A 17,353-nucleotide genomic window follows, 5' to 3' on the forward strand; every position below is an offset into this window, starting at 1 on the left:
CCCTGGATCTGTTCCTGTCTAAACCTCACACTTTTTCCCTGTGCCATTCCACATTATTACAAATAACTTCATTTCTGGACATTTATGGTTTGATTTCTTTGTATGTATGGATCACTTGGGTTGTTACCAACATCTGGTGAAAATTTCATGTCATTAGCACCTCTAGTAATATATGTACTGAGAAAAATGGTGACGTGTTTAATACTTATTTTACCCGCTGTATGAGTGTAAAGCAGGAATTCAGCAGAACTGGTTCAGAGGGTTGGTGCATGAGTTATACGCTGTGGTCATTTTGTCTCGAGTACCGGTACCTGAAAATGTGAACAATCGAGAAAAACAAGAAAAACTGTAGAAGTTTAAGTTAAGTTTAGGTTAAAATTGTCATTTTTGACCCATCATGAGACCCACTTTGCATCCATCCTGGGCAGGCTTTCATTTCCTGTCACTGAACATGTAATCTGGTGCTACAGACAAGTGTGCGTCGTTATTGATTATGTCCAGCCAGTTATATCCTCACATCAAGTTGTGGAAGCATCTGAAATATTACAGATAACTAGGAAGTGACAGAGCTCAAGTTAGGAAAAATGTATTCTGTAGAGAGAAAAATAAAAGAATAAAAAGAATCAGAAACAGTTTTGCTTGAATTTTTGGCCTCCTGTTGGCTCTGCTCGATCACCTCACTGATGAGCAGTTTCCATTTTTAAAAACTGGCAACAGCAAACACCAGACCTACACTTGGCGCTGGAGTTAATGTAGGTAAATGAGATTCCTCTGAACTCGGCTGTAGTGGGAGCAGAGAGCCCCCTGCCACCTCTGAGGCTCCACCACACAAAACCACCAGGTCTCTATTGTGCCTTTCGTCGTTAGCAACTTGCCTACTTTGACCCAGTCACTGGGTTCACATGTGTGAGCATCGTCTCGAAAGTGGAAGTTTGGGTTGTTTTTCCTGTTCTAGAGCTTTCAGGTGTGTGTCAACGTCTAACAAAGGAGGGGAAACATTATTCTCTAGGTATTCTGAGTGTTCTTTTTGCTTCTTCAGTTTGTTTGAGTTAGATAGAAAAATACCCGTCACTTCTCATGTGGTCTGTTTCCTCTGAGGTTGTAGTTACTAATTTAGAAATCTTAAAACTGAAAGAGGATTATCGGACTGACTGCATCACGTATTATGTCAAATATTTTCTTTTCCCGATCATCTTATCAGAACATGAGCACTTACTGCAAGATGTGATATTAAACTAGAATGTAAACAGATTAGTTTGATGTCTGGAAGCGGGTGAAAAACGGCCAAATGTTTGCAGTCACTGCGGCCTCCGCTAGGTTTAAATCCGAGTGATGGATTTGATGGCTTTGTAATGTTGACCGCTTTGTTCCTTGGAAAAATTGTGTTAGGGTGATGTGTAATCCTTCCAGGAATGCTCAGCCTTTATTTGGAACCTGTTTGGAATGATTTCATCATCATTTTGAAGTTCCCATGTTTTAATCTAAAGGCATTTAATGCGAGGGTTAAGCGAAGGAGTGACGGCGGTTTAGGGAAATAAAAACAAGTCATTGCAATGTTTTCTGAAGCAACAGAAGTGTGGCTGCATGTGATATTTGAGAGGAAGTGGAAGTTACGTTCATGTGGCCTTATCTTTTGTTTTCCAAATGAGTCACAAGAATTGAATAAGACTAGACCGAAATTTTGTTAAAATACCCAACGTGAAACAAACTCATCCACCTCTCATTCCACAAGGTACAGCTGCATCTACTTACTGAGATGTATATTACAATTTGTAGATTTTTTGCAGGTATATCAGATCAACTAAATACCAGGAAATGTGAATTAAACATGTAGTGATTAATACCCACGCTCCCCTTGACATTAATTTTGACAAATGTCTGTAGGACGTGAGCAATTTAATGATGAAATTTACTGGATTATTTTTTTCCAAGAGTGTCATTACTAATGTAAACGTACAAAGGTTGTCTGCTGAGAACATCTGTGCATATTTCTCAACCGTGAAACTTTTTCTGCTCGTCCTGGAATGTTTATCGCCGAAGCCCGCCTTCATTCTTTTCTTCCTTCTGCTGTTCTTTTGATTAGACGAGAGGATTTGCTCTCCTCCATTCATGGTCCTGAACACGGAGTGCAGCCCAGATGTTCTGGAGCAAATCAAGAGGCAAGGTCTCACATTCCCCTTCAGTGAGTATCTCTACTGAAAGTCTTCATTTTCTTTTTTGTTGTTGTTGTTAAATGACATCTAGTGCTTTTTACAGATCTTTTATTTATGACTCAAGTAGATTGTTAACTAGCTGACGTTTTGTTTTTATTGTGTTTTAGTTTGTAAAACACGGGTGGCTCATGGCACCAACTCGCATGAGGTGAGAGGCTGCAGAGATCGCTCACACCCTGCACCGTTTTACTGTTTCTGTCATCAAGTCCAAAACATTAAAATCAGGTCACGTGTTAATTTGTGCTTTTGTTCCGTTTGCAGATGGCAATCATCTTCAGCGAAGAAGATCTGAAGGATGTGAAGCCTCCGTGTGTGATCCAGAGCTTCATCAACCACAATGCGGTCCTCTACAAGGTGTTTGTGGTGGGAGACTCTTACACTGTGGTGGAGAGACCCTCCCTGAAGAACTTCCCCTCTGGACCGGCAGGTGAGCAGGACACGACGAGTCCAAAGGCCGTTAACAGCCGCCCTGATCTGCCTGTACAGTCTGCACAGCTTGTTCAAATTACCCAATAAAAGACCTCATAAAAAGGCTTTATAGGCCCTGCGATCGGACCTCTTTGCCCTTTTAAGGGGTGAAGCAGACTGCAGTCGAGTTGTATCCTGTCTGTGCATGCTGTTGAAAGGCCTTTCCTCATGAGCAGCAGCTTCACCAGTGATGTTTTGAATACAGGGCTTTGCCATGTCACCGAAGACACCAGCATTTGCATGTGTTACAGTAGAGGTCCTCATGCAAACCAGTTTCATCATCAGTGTAGTAGACTGCTCTGTGAGCCTGTGCAGAGAGAACAGTTGCTTTCAGACTGGAATGCGGAGGGGTAAGACAGGACAATTTGGCCCTTTTCTTTTTTTTTCAAACACTAAAAGCAGCACACAACAGCAGCAAAAACCTCACGGGGCTCAAATCTTTGTTCTTTGCAGCGTTAAGCATTTTGTGCCTAGACAGGAGTGGCAAAGGATGCATCGAAGAGAAACAGGTTAGACTTCGGCAAGAATTTGGTGACGGTCTTTACGTGCAGCCTCTCTTCCGCTGTTCCTCTTCCTGAGTTCAAACTTCAATTGTATTCATCAATCGTGGCAGTGAACGATCTGGTGTGACGTGCTGCGTCCACAACAGACGCCGTGCTGAGAGGCACTTTTATTTGGGCAATGATTGAGTTTAATTTCCCCTCATCTCTTTTATTTTCTCTGACACACTCTGGTATTTTTGTCTGTGGAATGAAAATAAAGAAAAGAAGAAACGAATCAACCCAATCGACCCTGGCGCATTTATCTGTCTTTTAAAGGTTATTATACCAGGTATTTAAATCAAGTAACAATCACGTTCTGTTATTGCAATGATTATTTTAACTCTTTGTAAGCAGTTGAGCTTTGCTGCCACCTACCGTCCATGATTGGAACTGTGTTTAGAGATGCTAAAACAAAAAATTTTACTGCCTCACTGTTTTCTTTTGTTCCGGTTTCAGACAGGAAGGCCATTTTCTTCAACAGTCACAATGTTTCCAAACCAGAATCGTCCTCAGACTTGACCTCGGTATGTCCAGGATTTCAACCAGTAAAGTTTTTTTTTGTTTGTTTTATTAATGAGTTTGATGGTAAACCACCTTTCTAATATATCAGAGAGAAAACGTCGAGGGGGTGTCTCAGCCACCCAATGATGACGTCATCAGGGAGCTGTCCAGGTCGTTGCGACAGGCGCTGGGCGTGTCTCTGTTCGGCATCGATGTGATCATCAACAACCAAACAGGACAACACGCGGTCATTGATATCAATGCATTCCCTGGTATGTTTGGTGAATTCTCACTTGGCTTTACTTTTATTTCCATTTTTCTGAAATAATCTTGAGGTTCTCTCCTGTGCTTCCAGGTTATGAGGGCGTCCCGGAGTTTTTCAACGACCTGCTGAACCACATAAGCAGCGTGCTCCAGAGCCACAACCCTGACTTTGTCCCCGCCGGCGAGCAGCCCAAAGGCCTGCCGGTGAGCCCCACGGTGCCCAGCTCCACCCCGCCGTCGTCGGGCGGCTGCTGCAGCAGCAGCATGCGGGGCAAAGAGCTGCAGAGACTGGGCTGCAACTCGGCCGTGTCTCCAAACTTTCAGCAGCACTGCGTCTCCACGATAGCTACCAAGGCTTCCTCCCAGTGACTCCACCCCACCCCCCTCTCCTCTTCTCGGCTTAATGCCCGAACAAACCGATTAACGTGGTGATGAAAATAATAATAATGATTAATAATAATCAAATTAAATATGATGTTAATATGTATCTAATCAGAAATAAGCATTTTTCCTATATAGTTACTGAAAATATTGGTGATTGGGTGTAAGCTTTTTTTTTCTCTCTACCTTTTTTGTGTTTTTGTTTTGTCTAATGAGACTTTAACAGTACTGTAATGTGAACTCTTGGGAAATCTCCCCTAACAGCTGATTTTTTCTTTTTTTTTTCTCTTGTGTGAGATTTCTGTCATAAAAAGGGTCCAGATGAGGTAGCTAATTTAAAGATTATATATTAATCCAGACTTGAGAAAGCCTCACCACTAAATGTGCAATGTACGACTCACACCAAAACATTTCCACGCAGGCAGATTTCCGCTGTGACAAACCGCGCCGGTGAGGCGTGTTTGTGTTCTGGTTGAAACCACTGATGGCGCCGGGGAAGTCGGGGCGGCGAAGGCGGCCGKGGCATTTTGAAGGGGACTCCGCAGATCTCAGGCCGAAGACATCGGGATCAGATCGTTTCAGAGCAAACACGAGCTGTTTTATTTTTCTAAGTGCCATCAATTTTACCTTGTAAAAAAAACTATTTTCAACAGTTTAAATTGGAGGGAAAAAAGGAGAATCTTTGACCAAGTTTGGTTTAATTTTTGCTGCTTTCACATGTTCAAATCTTTGTTTTTGTCAGGTGCCAGACGTTTGCTGTCCAGCAAACAAACATCCTTTTGGTTTTAGTTTGAGGATCACATTCCCCTTCTTTCTTTCTTTTTTTCTTTCTGTTTTTTGAAGAAATCGCACAATTTTTTTTTTTTTAATATTCCAGTTAGGATTTACTGAAACTTCTCACATCCCCTCACGAGTTTGTCTTCTTAAACAGAGCATCTTTCAGATTTTAAATCTCTAATACAATGAGGCAAACTTAATTAACAAATCCAGAGCTGCTGAAGAACTTGTCACCTTTTTTGAATAAAGTTTTTGTAAGAAATGCGTAGGTTGTTTAAGAACACCCACAGAAGCCGCCTGTTGAACAATGTTGTGATCATTATGTAAATGTTCACACTAAAGCACTTCCTGTTCATCAAGTCAACAGTAAAGTGGGTTTATTCGCTTTGAGCTCAGATCTTTGACCCGTTTTCTCTTCCAGCTGCTGTATTTGTCACTTTTTGAAAAAAAAAAGTGGAAGGAGGTCCAGCTCTTGTTCCGTGTTCACTGTGAGATTTTTTTTTTTACTTCAATTTAATACTTTAAGTCTTGAACATCTATAAAGAGTAACTTTATTTTTAATGAGATTTTATGGGGGGAAATGTTTTATATAAATGATATTGAAGCCGTGCTGTTTTTGGAACCAGTGGATATTTTACTGGATGGATGGTAAAGTGGGTGGTTAACAGGACGAACAAGCTTGTGAATCTAAAGGAGTATCAGCCTTCTGTTTATACAGATTATATTTCTCTGAGCCTGCTTCTCTCCCCTATAATCCCATTGTCTTTTTTTTATTACATCCTTAAAGGACAATTAATTCTGAATTATAAATATGACTGTGGGAACTCTACCCTACTCTTTTTCCACCTAAAATCACCTATTTTACATGAGGCTAAACTTGACAGCAGGTTCAGAATTTGGGCATGTTTAGATTTGAAGGCTGGTGTCTCTGCACACCACTATCCTGTGTCCTTTCTTCTTCTAAACGGTTAAATATTCTTACCAGTGGAAATTTGCAACCCAGACAGTGTCGTTTCCAGCTTCCACCTGAATGTTTACTTCTTGGGTGTCTTGTAAAATGTTTATATGCGCCTAGGCTTGCATCCATCCATCCGTACAGTATGTTTTGTATAAGTTCTGTAATTAAGAATTCACAATTTGGCCCTTTTTTTAATTAAAAGGGCAAATTCATTCAAAAATAAACATGTAAAACCTCCTTTGTTCTAAATCATACTGTGTATTTAGCATTTTTATATGTTTAAATTTAATTTCATCATTTAAAAAAAAATACAAAAACAGGTGCTGCTTTTCACCACCCAGCCTCTAGATGTTTATTATATTCACATCCATCAGTTGCACAGTTCATATGAAAATGGTAGAAAAAAACTTAACAGCTATTTTAGACACTRTACAAAATCAGTAATAAAAATAAAACTCTTTTCATAATCCTCTGTACATGTAAAAACCGACCAACACACATAGAAGGAATATTTACAGGGACGGCAGACAAATGAGATCACAAAGGCTAATGCTATTTTCTATTCTCTTCAAGTGTTTAATGAGTTGGCAGGTAACGAGCCGGTCGATTCGCCAACAGTCCAAGAATCGTGGAGAGACAGTGCAGCTTCTCTTTGACGTGCTCTGGCAGCTTCTCGTTCTCTTTATACCTGTGGAGAGCAGGGAACACGTCGGTAATAACCCCACTGATGAAATCATTTACTGAGCTGAGCSACAAATCTGTGATCTCTAACCTGGTTATCCTCCCATCTGGAGACGTGTACGTGATGCAGGAAACTCCTGCCTGAACCACCAGCTGAGAGCCGTCATTAAACTGCACCCACACCTCCCCACTCGTCAGCTTCGGGAGAAAAATTAAAACGAATCCAGTCAACGTGTAAGAAATAAAATCAGTTTATAACAGTAAAGTGAGGTTAAATTGTTGATYCGGTACCTGAGATGCCCATCCAACGTTGGGCACAAATATGGATTTCACCACCTTCCCTGAGCTCTGAGCCACGTCCTGCTGTTGTGGAGAGCATTTCTTACTCAGGCTGGCTGTAGTGAAATCAGACCCATCATAGGAAATCATCTGGAAACAACAGTTCATGTTATCAAATTAAAAACAAACTCCAAATAAATCCAACTTCATAGAATTTGATGTGAGCATTTGAACACATTTGTTTCTCTGCATTTTGTAGCATCCACAGAGAGCCGCTTCCACGTTCTAAGTTTATTAATAGTATCTGCACTCGCTCACTGCGGCTCCTGTGGGCTGAGACACTCACTGAAGGAGTGATCTGTGGAGGTTTAGGAGGTGAAGCTGCGTCAGGAGGCACCTGCTGCGATGACACCGGCACCGAGGATGGAGAGTCTGAGCTGGCAGGTCTCCTGTGAAGAAAAGGAAGACGACGTGACGACGTGTTTATTAAAAGTGAAGAAATAAACAGGACGAAAGAAACGCAGCGTGAAAGCTTGAGTGCTGCGATTTGCAACAGCAGACTAAAAGACGTGAAAATAAACAGATGCAGAAGGACAATTTGAGATTATAAAGACAAAAAGGATGCATCATTATTCATACCTCATTATGTGTATAAACTGTATATGTTGCTGTTGTCCTACATATATATGTTTCTATAATAAACTGTCAGTTCAGTTTCATTGTACAGGTTTGTGCCATTATAACAAAGATTATTCTAKCTATTAAAAAAAGATATTTAGGAGACATAAAGACAAAAAGGATGCTTCAGGAAACAAAAAAATGATGCCTAAAAAACATTAAATGACAAAAAAAAAAAAGACAACTGAACCGAATTTGTTAGGAGCAGATTTTAAAAAGGCTTTGCAATCATGAAAAAAGTCAATAAAGTTTAATATTTTAAAAAGTATAGCAACTACAAAAAAAAAAGCCATAGCTGTAATGTCCTGAACAAACTGAGCGTTTTCATAGACATATGGTTGAAAGAGTTGAGTAGAAACTGAACATGAAAAGTCATCCAAATTATTATATATATTTTAAATTATTATTATTATTATTATTATGACACAAAAAAGGGTGTGTGTTCTCTCACCTGCCAATAGTTATGGGGAAGAAAGGGATTTTGTTGGCGCTCCGCTGCTCCTCTGCTGCGATGGCGGCCTCTAGTGACAAACACATGCTATGGCCCTCATCAGATAACTCCACATAGATCCTGCTCTCTGGACTCAGGCCGCTCAGCCCCACCTCTCCCTTCACGGTGTACGACTTCCCGCTCTTCTCCACGACTCGCAACAGCTCGGAGGTTTTGTGGGTTTTTGCTCCTATATGATACACACAAAAAAGTGTCAGTCAGTTCAGACTTTTTTTTTTTGTAATCCCTTTTTTATGCACTTCTGACTCACCATCGTAAAAACAAACTTCAAGGTCTGCATTGGGCGAGTTTTCCATCAGCATCACTTTAGCATATTTAGTATAAAGTGTCACTTTAGGAGTCTTGGATTTCACAAGCTGCACAAACTTGGAGGCATATTGGTACTTTTTCCAGTATTTCTCTGAGGGGGGGAAAATTATTCAGGTATAATTGCTTATTTTAAATCAGCTGACATTTCTGAGTGTGACACGTTCGTCTAAAATACCTGGAAGGTCCTCATAGCTGCAGATGAGAATATCTTCTGGTGGAGCTGGAGGGCAGTCCAGGACAGGAAAACCCTTTCCATCATTTGGCTGGTAGATCGTCACCTGGAATAAAACATTAAAGGCACAACTCAAAGGTTATGCATTACATTAGATCTAGTCCCTGTTTGTTGACTTCCTGCATGTTTTTCTAACTGCACAATAGTAATACTGTACTACCATTGAACCATCACTGGAAATCCGTAGGACTTCTTTGACTCGTTCTTGCCCAGTTTGGGATTTTAACAACTCCATGCACACTTCACCCGTATCCAAGATGCTGACCTGCAAGATACAGAAATAACTAAATTAAGCATTTATAAGCATCTCAACAGCTTTAACAAAAACAACGCACGCAAAATCTTACAACTGCATTTTTGGTCTTCTGTCTGATCGGTTTGAGTCTGGATGCACACAGAGGTGGGATTATGTCCCGCAGTGTTTTCTTCTTGTTGTCGGCGCTGGGTTTGTATGGAGGAAGCTTCAACTCCTTGCCGTGAAGAGGCTGGAACTCTGCTCYGGGTGAGTTCTCCCTGTATGAGTCGGGGTTGGAGGGAAGCTGGTTGTGCAGGTGGTGCTGGTTGTGGTGAGGGGGCACGCCTCGGCCCATGGGCTCCGACCAGGAACTGTGAACTGCTAAAGGGCCTCTGCTGCCATGGAAGCTGCCGCTGCTGCTGTGAGTGCTGCCGTCTGTGGGCCTCTGTCCCAGAGCTGGGAAAAATATTGTTAAATTGTCAAGCTAACAAGCAGTTTAACACAAAAAATAGAAAAAATATTAAAAAAAACACTTACTTTCATTTTTAAGCCAGTTAGAAACTCCTTCCATGTCCTGAAATTGTAAGTTTGGAGGATGCATCATCTCCGTTGCTGATAAATAGCCAGAACTAAAACAAAAATATAAGTATAATTAGTCTTACTAGTAAGTATAAATATACATATAAGTATATAAAAATCCTAAACAAACACTTCTTACTTTGCAGATTGTTTGACAGGAGGGGAGGGCAGCCTGCCGTGCTCTGAGAATGTTTGTGGAGTGGAAGAGGTGGGGAAGACAGGAAGTCCTACGCTGGCCAGGGTCTCCTCTGAATGACATCGCCCCAGCTCAGCCTGCGATGAACTCTGTCCCGCCGAGGCAGAACTGCAGCGGTCCGATGAATGAGCCCGCCTCAGGAAGCGGGAATGAGGCTGTCCATCCTCTCCGTCATAAACAGCTCTGCCCCTGCCATCTCTGTAAAAACTGTCAAGGCCGTGCCTTCGGTGCCGCTGCTCTCCCTCCTCGAAGCGGGCGTCGCCGGGCTGCTGTGGAAGACACGGCGTCATGCGACTGGGCAGAGCCGAACCGATCACGTGCTTAGTTCGCCTTTGGAGTCGGGTGCCACTGCTGGCCGAGGACGAGGAGGTGCAAGCTGTGGAGATGGTAGCGATGCCGCTGTCTATGGACCCGTCGTCCCCCAGCCTCAGCTCTTTGGTCCTGACCAGTGGACTCTGGGTCAAGAACGGGTGGTCCAGCACYGCAGAGAGGCTGGGCCGCAGGGCGGGATCTCTCTGCAGCAACTGGTGGATCAAGTCCTGAGCTTCTAAAGAAACGTGGGTCGGCATTTCGTAGTCCCCAAGCACTACTTTGGACAAAGTGTGCTTGACTGTGTCCGTGTCGAACGGGGGGCGACCCATCAGGAAGGCGTAGAACATGCACCCCAGTGACCAGACGTCCGACTCCAGGCCGTGCGCGCTGCGGGTCGCCACCTCAGGGGAGATGTAGTTGGGCGTCCCACACATGGTGAAGTGCTTTTCATTCGGCAGCTTGAGCTGGGTGGCGAGGCCGAAATCGGCGATCTTAATGTTCATGTTGCTCGTCAGCAGGAGATTGGACAGGGTCAGATCACGGTGCAGGATGCCATGAGTGTGCAAATACAGCATTCCTTTCATTATCTGATGCATGAAATGTCTCGCTGTGGAACAAAAAAAAAATCATCAAAGTAAAAAAAAGTATTAAAGGCAAACCAGCCACAAAGCTTCAAAATGACATTTCTTTATAGCTTTTAAAACATATTTAAGTCTGACCTTCATCCTCGGAGAAAGGTTTCTTTCGCTCTTTAAGGTACCGACTCATTTCTCCATTGTGGCACATCTCCAACACCAAATACACATAGTTGCTGTCCTCAAAGTAGTTGTAGAGCTTTAAAAACACATTATGCACAATAAATCCAAACTCTAAATACATGCATCTAGATTCTAGCTTATGTGAAGYTATTCAAAAATGCTCAAACAATAAATTAAATATTAAAAGTAAAAAAAAAACATGGTGGTGACAAATAAACTAAAGAAACACTCTAGTATTCAATCTTTATTAGTGAATCCAGTAGATTATAAAATGAGCTCTGACTCTTTGTTATCATACGCCCAGTTAACATCAGTTAATGATTGTGTTAGATATGAGATCAATCCACATTGGCTATATGATGATGATATGGATCAATGTTTTCCTTTTGCCTTGATATAATCAAATCATTAATCACTAAATCAAAAATATCAATGAGGATCAATGTATTGTTAAACCCCTACAACAAACCCAGTGTAGTTACTACAARACAGTGTGTAATAACACAACAACAGCAGCTGTTTGCCAAMGTTACCTCGAGTATAGAAGGATGTTTGAGTCTGCAGTGAATCTCCACCTCATTAGTCACACGCTGAACCATACCAGCTTTGTGCATGGCTTTTTTGTCGATCTGCAGATGGGAACGAGACATAATTATACCCCTGCTTCCCGTAGGATCATCATGCAAAACAAGACAATAATACTGCAGCGTGTTTGGATCCGTTAAGTCAATCTGTTTGACATAAGGACAGTGAGTGAACTACTGGTTTTGTGGTGTWGAGGGACCACAAAAAGCCCAAGGGAGGTACATACGGTGTAATAACCCAACAGCTCTAGCTTATGCTTCAACTGTCCACTACAGACAACAGCTTGAGAGTTTATCAATATGTCTATGTATTTAAGACAAAGCAGCAAGAAAAAAAAAAAATATTCTTACCATTTTGATAGCAACCTCCACACCGGTCTTGACTGATTTTGCCCGGTAGACACACGCAAAGGAGCCTTTGCCAAGGAGGGTGAGGACCTTAAAATCCTGAAAGCGCAGAAACACAAACAAGCACAGAGCATTACCTTCAGCTGATCATTCCTCCCTCGATCCTCTGAGGCAGGATCTTTAACAACAGATACCTCAATCCTGAGCTCTTCGGTGTTTGAGAGCCTTTCCTTCTCATCTCTGCTGGCCCAGTTGTCAGCAGAGATGTTTTGAAATAAATASTGCAGAATCTGATCAAACATCTTCCCTCTAGCCTGCGACATAACTGGATGTTTATKAGAACAATCCAGTCCACTGAAGACATCAGAAGGGGTGTGAGATCACAGCACAACAGAACAGTAACTGTCAGACAAGCTATGAGCAACCTGACGCTATCATCAACCAACCAAAACCTCTAATTATCCCGGCATCACTCCCGCTGATGGGGACGCCGTTTCCAAGCACCATGGTGAGCTTCAAACTGATGCACAGACGTCCCAAAGGAGYCTGGGAGTTTCACACCCGGGAAAAAAACATGGAGGCTAGGTTAGACATGATGTTCTGAAATAATTTAGTTAAAACCCATTAGCTAGCAAGTATGGGCATGTGTAACATTATTGCAAAAACAGCTTTTCCTTTTTTATCATCTCCACAGCTCATTGTAGACATTTTATAATGATAAATCTTTTAACTGTATCTGAATTGCTTCTCTAAATGCTTCTCTGCAGCCATAAATACAGTCAACGTAACAGAAGGCTAATGCTGCCACCCCGAGTCAACGTTAGCTTGTGGGCATTAGCCTAACAAGGAGCTCACCTCAATTTTGTCGCCGATTGAGAGGCTCATCGTGCCGGGTTTGGGTCTCGCAGATGCATGCAGACTTGTAAAAATATTCCACTGTCGTCAAGGTGCACGGAGAGCTGATGGAAATATCATCAGGGCGTAAATACACGTAGTTCATCAATTCCCCTCCAAAACTTTGCCATTTCTTCCATTTTGAAAATATCCGCCCGTTACTCCGTGGCAGCGTAACGTGCTACGTCACTCAACAACAACCGAGAAGCCGCGCCCCTTTTTAAAGGAGCCGTGCACAATTAGAAAACCTTGTAAATAAAATGTTTTATTTATGTGTTTTCATTTTTGTTCAGTTGGAAAGCTTTGGCAAACTTTTATTTATAGAATTTAGCCTACATAATGTGAATCATAAACAGATGTGTTTTTGTGTTAAAAGGCTTTAGGTGCTTTTCATCTTTTTCAATTTTTTTTGTTTTGTAAGCAACAAATCTGCCTCATATACTGTATTAATTGTGTAATTAGACATCAAAATTATAGTAACATCCTGTTTTTGTTGGTGTTTTGTTTTTTAACAGCTCTATTGACATTCCAAGAACACATCTAGACCTAGTTGTGATCAGTTTCTTCCAAGTTTAAGATTTTTTTTGTCTAATAGACAAAAATGCAAGAAAGCTGATTTAAAAATGCTCATTAAATGAAAAAAAATGGCATTTTAAGTACTTCAAATTTAACATTAGAAAAGCACTCTTTATTTAGGATGCTTTTATTTACTAAAATAATATTTACCGTACAAGTTCTAAACATAGGCATCAATTCATTAAATACAAGTACACATACTGTATATTACTTGGATTACTGAGTATTGTTCCTGCTGAAGCAATTGTTTAAATATTACTATTTATAAGAACTGATGTTACTAGATGCTCAAAAACAATTTTAATTGTATACACAAAGCATACCTTTCTAGTACAAAGGAATCAGCCTCATGTCACAATCAGAATYGAATAAATAGCAAAATTCTTTAGTATCATCGGTTTGTCAGACCTTGAGAGAATAACCCACAGCACAGTCACACATAGGAATGATACGGTGAAATTAAAATTCTCTGAAGGTAAAGTCCACTGGAAAATGACAAAAACAAATCCACTGAAAAGGCTGGTGAGAACTGAGAAATCGTCCCAGGTATTTTTATTATTTTTTCTTGTTTTGCTACAGTCTAAATTTTGAATGATGGTGACGCAGTGATGAGTTTGCTTCTTAGAGGCCGGTCTTTAGTCCACTTCCATCTCTTTTGTGCCAGGCTTTGTGTGCTGGCTTTCCCTTGCTTCCCCCTGCCCGTCTGCTTCATGTTTAGATGTTGGATTGTTGTGAGTGCCACTGTTTTGGTCGTTCACTTCAGGGGGCTCCTCCACTGTGGGCTTTCGTCTATTGATCACTGGGTTACAAACACCTTCCAGCTCCTGGTTTGGAAATAAAGCAAAATGAGCACTTTTAAAACCTCATTAAAGTGCCCATGTCATCATTTTTTTGTAATAATTGTGAATGCTTTTTTTTTTTTTGGAAAAATAACATTGATAACATTTTACAAAAATATTTGCATCACTGAGATGAACAGTTGTTGAGATATTCGCATGTACAGGAACAACAGGAAGTGATGCCAAAGGGGAATGTCTGCATGTGAACAGAGCGTTGCTACAACGGCAGACAACACAGACTGTAGAGACAAATCTGATTTTAGAAAGAGTTCAAATAATATTGTTCCAATAAAAAAAGACCAGGGAGTTTTTTTGTTAAAGAGTTCCCCTTTGATGTCACTTCCTTTTTTACTTTGGCTGAGCCAAGTTCAGAAGAAAATACGCCAATTATGTGACAAAATTGGTAAAATCATGTTTATGTCAAGTTTCTTAAATACAAAGATGTTTTTTTTTTACTTTTTGTATTTGAGTTATTTGCCCTTTAATGAACAATTACATGATTAATAGACGTTCACATACCTGGATTTTTGCAATGATGTCTGCTACTTTAACCACTGGGTCTTGAGTTATTGCAAGTTTGCTCTGAGCATTCATCTTGTTGTTCATCCAGCCCATGCTTTCACTCAAACACTTCTCTACACTGCTTACTTCATCTGGACCCAAATGCGCAAAACGCTCATCCTGAAAAAGACGAGGAAGAAAAAAGCGTCGAAGAATCTTGGTTAAAATTTGATTTATAACCAACTCAAGACATTTACATCCACTTTCAATTAAATCCAGCACCCAAAAAGTATCAAAAACATTTACGAAAATAAATATACCATTTCCAGGTAATACAAAATTTATAACATTATGATTCACAGTGGGAACCTCTTAAAAGGGGCATGATGCAAATTTCCCTCATCAAAAACATACTAAGTAAGTGTTGCTTTCACTCTTTCATGCATGTTTGAGAAATCCTTGAATCTCCCGTGGTAGTCGTGTGGAGCTGCCTAAATGTTTGCTGGTACAAAGCTCCGCCTATTTACCCAAAGCTCCTCCCTGGAGCTCAATCAACAGCTGAGCTCCCGCCCCACAGAGCACCCCTCTCCCATGGCAGGACGATTTCAAGGCGTTTAGATGGGCAAGTCAAATGTATCTTCAATATACAGTTTCTTCATAACAACTGAAGGTAACAGTTACTTGACTGTGGTATAGAATTGAACCATGTGCCTGGAAAATACATGGGTAATTTGAGAATGTACCTTCTGTCTGTAGGAATCTATAAACTTCATGTAGAGCTGCAGTTTCTTTCCCAGCTCTTCAAACGCTCTCGGCCTGTCTTCACTCTCTCTGTGCCGGTCCTGAATGGGCTGACCGAACCTCTGGAAAGTCACAACATTTATTATGAAYGAGTAATCCCTCTTTGAAGACGTAGATTTCCTCATGTTTGTAATACATGGATGAAGAGGAACCTTGAGTGCTCCCAGCTTCTCCTCGTAGACTTGTTTAGGCTGGTCCTCTCCTTCCTCGTACAGCCAGTTCTCTGTGTCCTCCAGCATCATTGTCAGATGGTTACTGTCCTGTTAGAGATACACAGACACCAGACAAATCACAAGCTTGGTAAATCATCTCRGAGTTGTTTTTATTACATCAGAGTTGCTGTTCTTGTTGAGCCGCGTAATAAAAAGTTACCTCTTCGGTGATGTACTTCTGATAAATCCCAGAGAGTTTTTCCCGTAGATCATAAACATATTCCTCCACAGCRTTTTTGGAATCATTCACCTCTTTCACCAGTTTGTCCTGGCTGATCATTTGACGCTGCGAGATAAAAGAAAAACAAGAAAAACATACAAGTTAAGCTCATATAACCTTCACAGGTATATAAAATGAGTTTAGAGTTGTGGCTTTAATCACAAAATCACAACATCTGAATCATGAAGTGTCAGTTTGAYAATAAGGTCTGGTGTTCAGAGACCAGCGGCAGCTCTCACCTCGTACTCCACAAAGTTGATGAGAACATCACTGTCCAGCTGCCGGACGTTGTTGGCCACAATGGGAAGATCGATGCTCTTCACTTTGACTTTTGGCTTGCTTCCTCCTGCTGATGGATCCTGCATTTCTGCAGCTGCACCTTCCTGAAACAAGGAAGCAAACAGCACTGAGTTTGAATACGAGTCTGCAAATGTTTGCTCTGTACAAACCAAACACAGATGCTATGAATCTGTAAGATTGGTGTCTGTTTAAACATGTTTATAAAAAAAACACACTGACTTTATATTGTTTTGCTTTGTTCTCTTAAAAGAAACCCAACTAACCTTAGTTGGGTCCTCGTTCTGCTGGCTCCCCTGGCTTTGACCTTCCTGGTCCACCTGCATTTTGGTCTAAATCACAACACATTTGATATTTTATACAGATTAAATTACATTTTTAATATTTCAGTGGAATTAAAAGCGCATTTCTGGCTGTTAATGAACATAGAATTTCTTTCATAGCTGTTATGGAAATATTTATTTAACAAAGACAGAAATACGTGGTCCAAGAATGTAGGTACTCCATGGAAATGATCAGCTGAGTTTTATTGCAACAACAGGAACACAGAGAACAACATAGACTGTCCCCCTGCTCTCTGGTCCTGCTTCTCTTGCTTCTGCTGCAGTTGAGGAAGTTGAGGCCTCATATACTGTATATTGTTTAACAAACACTATTATGTCATCTTAATAACCTAAGGAAATACTGGGTCAAGGGAAAACACAAAGATAAACACAAGTGATATCTAAGAATGATTGTTTAGCAAATCTTGTTCTGACTTTAATCATTCTATCTACTGATAAACAGCATGTCATGAAAACTTAGGTCATTAAAGTATGTCATGAATTACTGGCTTAAACCTAAAAGTATTAGTTCCAYCACAATATCCTTAAATTGTTTAAATATAAGCTGTGTAAACATCTGCACTGCAGGTTGAATTACCTGAAATGCAAAGATTTGCAGTCTGAATATAATCAGATTTAGGTTGTATTCACACCTGACACATTGTGTCCACTTTAAATGGACCAGAGTTTGTTTTGGTCCGGACCTTTTACACAGGCACTTATGCAAACCCTGGTGTGGATCAAACAACCGGTCTGAGACCCATTTTTGAAGTGGTCTCGGTCAGTTTACATACAAACTCTGGTGCAGTTCGCTTCTAGTGTGAATACAAACTGGCCTGGAACCAAACAAACGACGTGCCTTTTTGGACTTCACGAGTTTATTT

At 40.9% G+C, this 17,353-nt stretch overlaps 3 protein-coding genes across 5 annotated transcripts in view; 1 reads left to right on the forward strand and 2 right to left on the reverse strand.

The window, feature by feature from the left end:
* Positions 1-6,341, forward strand: part of itpk1b (inositol-tetrakisphosphate 1-kinase b) — a 30,977-nt gene extending 24,636 nt beyond the window's left edge. The window contains exons 6-12 of one of the 3 annotated variants that reach the window (XM_014013649.1): positions 2,084-2,182; positions 2,321-2,361; positions 2,475-2,640; positions 3,680-3,747; positions 3,834-3,996; positions 4,080-4,192; positions 4,791-6,341. In XM_014013649.1, coding sequence (XP_013869103.1) covers positions 2,084-2,182; positions 2,321-2,361; positions 2,475-2,640; positions 3,680-3,747; positions 3,834-3,996; positions 4,080-4,192; positions 4,791-4,823 — 683 coding nt within the window. In that variant the 3' untranslated portion in view covers positions 4,824-6,341. Of the gene's footprint in view, positions 1-2,083; positions 2,183-2,320; positions 2,362-2,474; positions 2,641-3,679; positions 3,748-3,833; positions 3,997-4,079 lie in introns of all 3 variants that reach the window. The other 2 variants (XM_014013641.1, XM_014013632.1) reach the window with 2 other exon arrangements.
* Positions 6,342-6,428: 87 nt separating this feature from the next.
* plk4 (polo-like kinase 4 (Drosophila)) lies at positions 6,429-12,858 on the reverse strand. The gene is made up of 15 exons (XM_014013619.1): positions 12,662-12,858; positions 11,810-11,905; positions 11,408-11,503; positions 10,836-10,950; positions 9,748-10,723; positions 9,567-9,658; positions 9,142-9,485; positions 8,955-9,059; positions 8,738-8,840; positions 8,504-8,653; positions 8,194-8,422; positions 7,411-7,513; positions 7,077-7,214; positions 6,877-6,983; positions 6,429-6,792 (listed from the first exon to the last, which is right to left on the reverse strand). The coding sequence occupies exons 1-15, from the start codon at positions 12,689-12,691 to the stop codon at positions 6,681-6,683; spliced, it is 2,796 nt and encodes a 931-aa protein (XP_013869073.1). The 5' UTR covers positions 12,692-12,858; the 3' UTR covers positions 6,429-6,680.
* Positions 12,859-13,385: 527 nt separating this feature from the next.
* The window catches only part of hspa4l (heat shock protein 4 like), a 12,830-nt gene continuing 8,862 nt past the window's right edge, over positions 13,386-17,353 (reverse strand). Inside the window, exons 13-19 of the mRNA XM_014013660.1 lie at positions 16,413-16,478; positions 16,089-16,232; positions 15,790-15,915; positions 15,570-15,677; positions 15,360-15,479; positions 14,635-14,796; positions 13,386-14,100 (exon numbers count right to left, since the gene is read on the reverse strand). Coding sequence (XP_013869114.1) covers positions 13,912-14,100; positions 14,635-14,796; positions 15,360-15,479; positions 15,570-15,677; positions 15,790-15,915; positions 16,089-16,232; positions 16,413-16,478 — 915 coding nt within the window. The 3' untranslated portion in view covers positions 13,386-13,911. The remainder of the gene's footprint in view (positions 14,101-14,634; positions 14,797-15,359; positions 15,480-15,569; positions 15,678-15,789; positions 15,916-16,088; positions 16,233-16,412; positions 16,479-17,353) is intronic.

The sequence above is a fragment of the Austrofundulus limnaeus genome, unplaced genomic scaffold, assembly GCF_001266775.1.
Source record: "Austrofundulus limnaeus strain Quisiro unplaced genomic scaffold, Austrofundulus_limnaeus-1.0 Scaffold2, whole genome shotgun sequence".
NCBI classification, from domain to species: domain Eukaryota; kingdom Metazoa; phylum Chordata; class Actinopteri; order Cyprinodontiformes; family Rivulidae; genus Austrofundulus; species Austrofundulus limnaeus.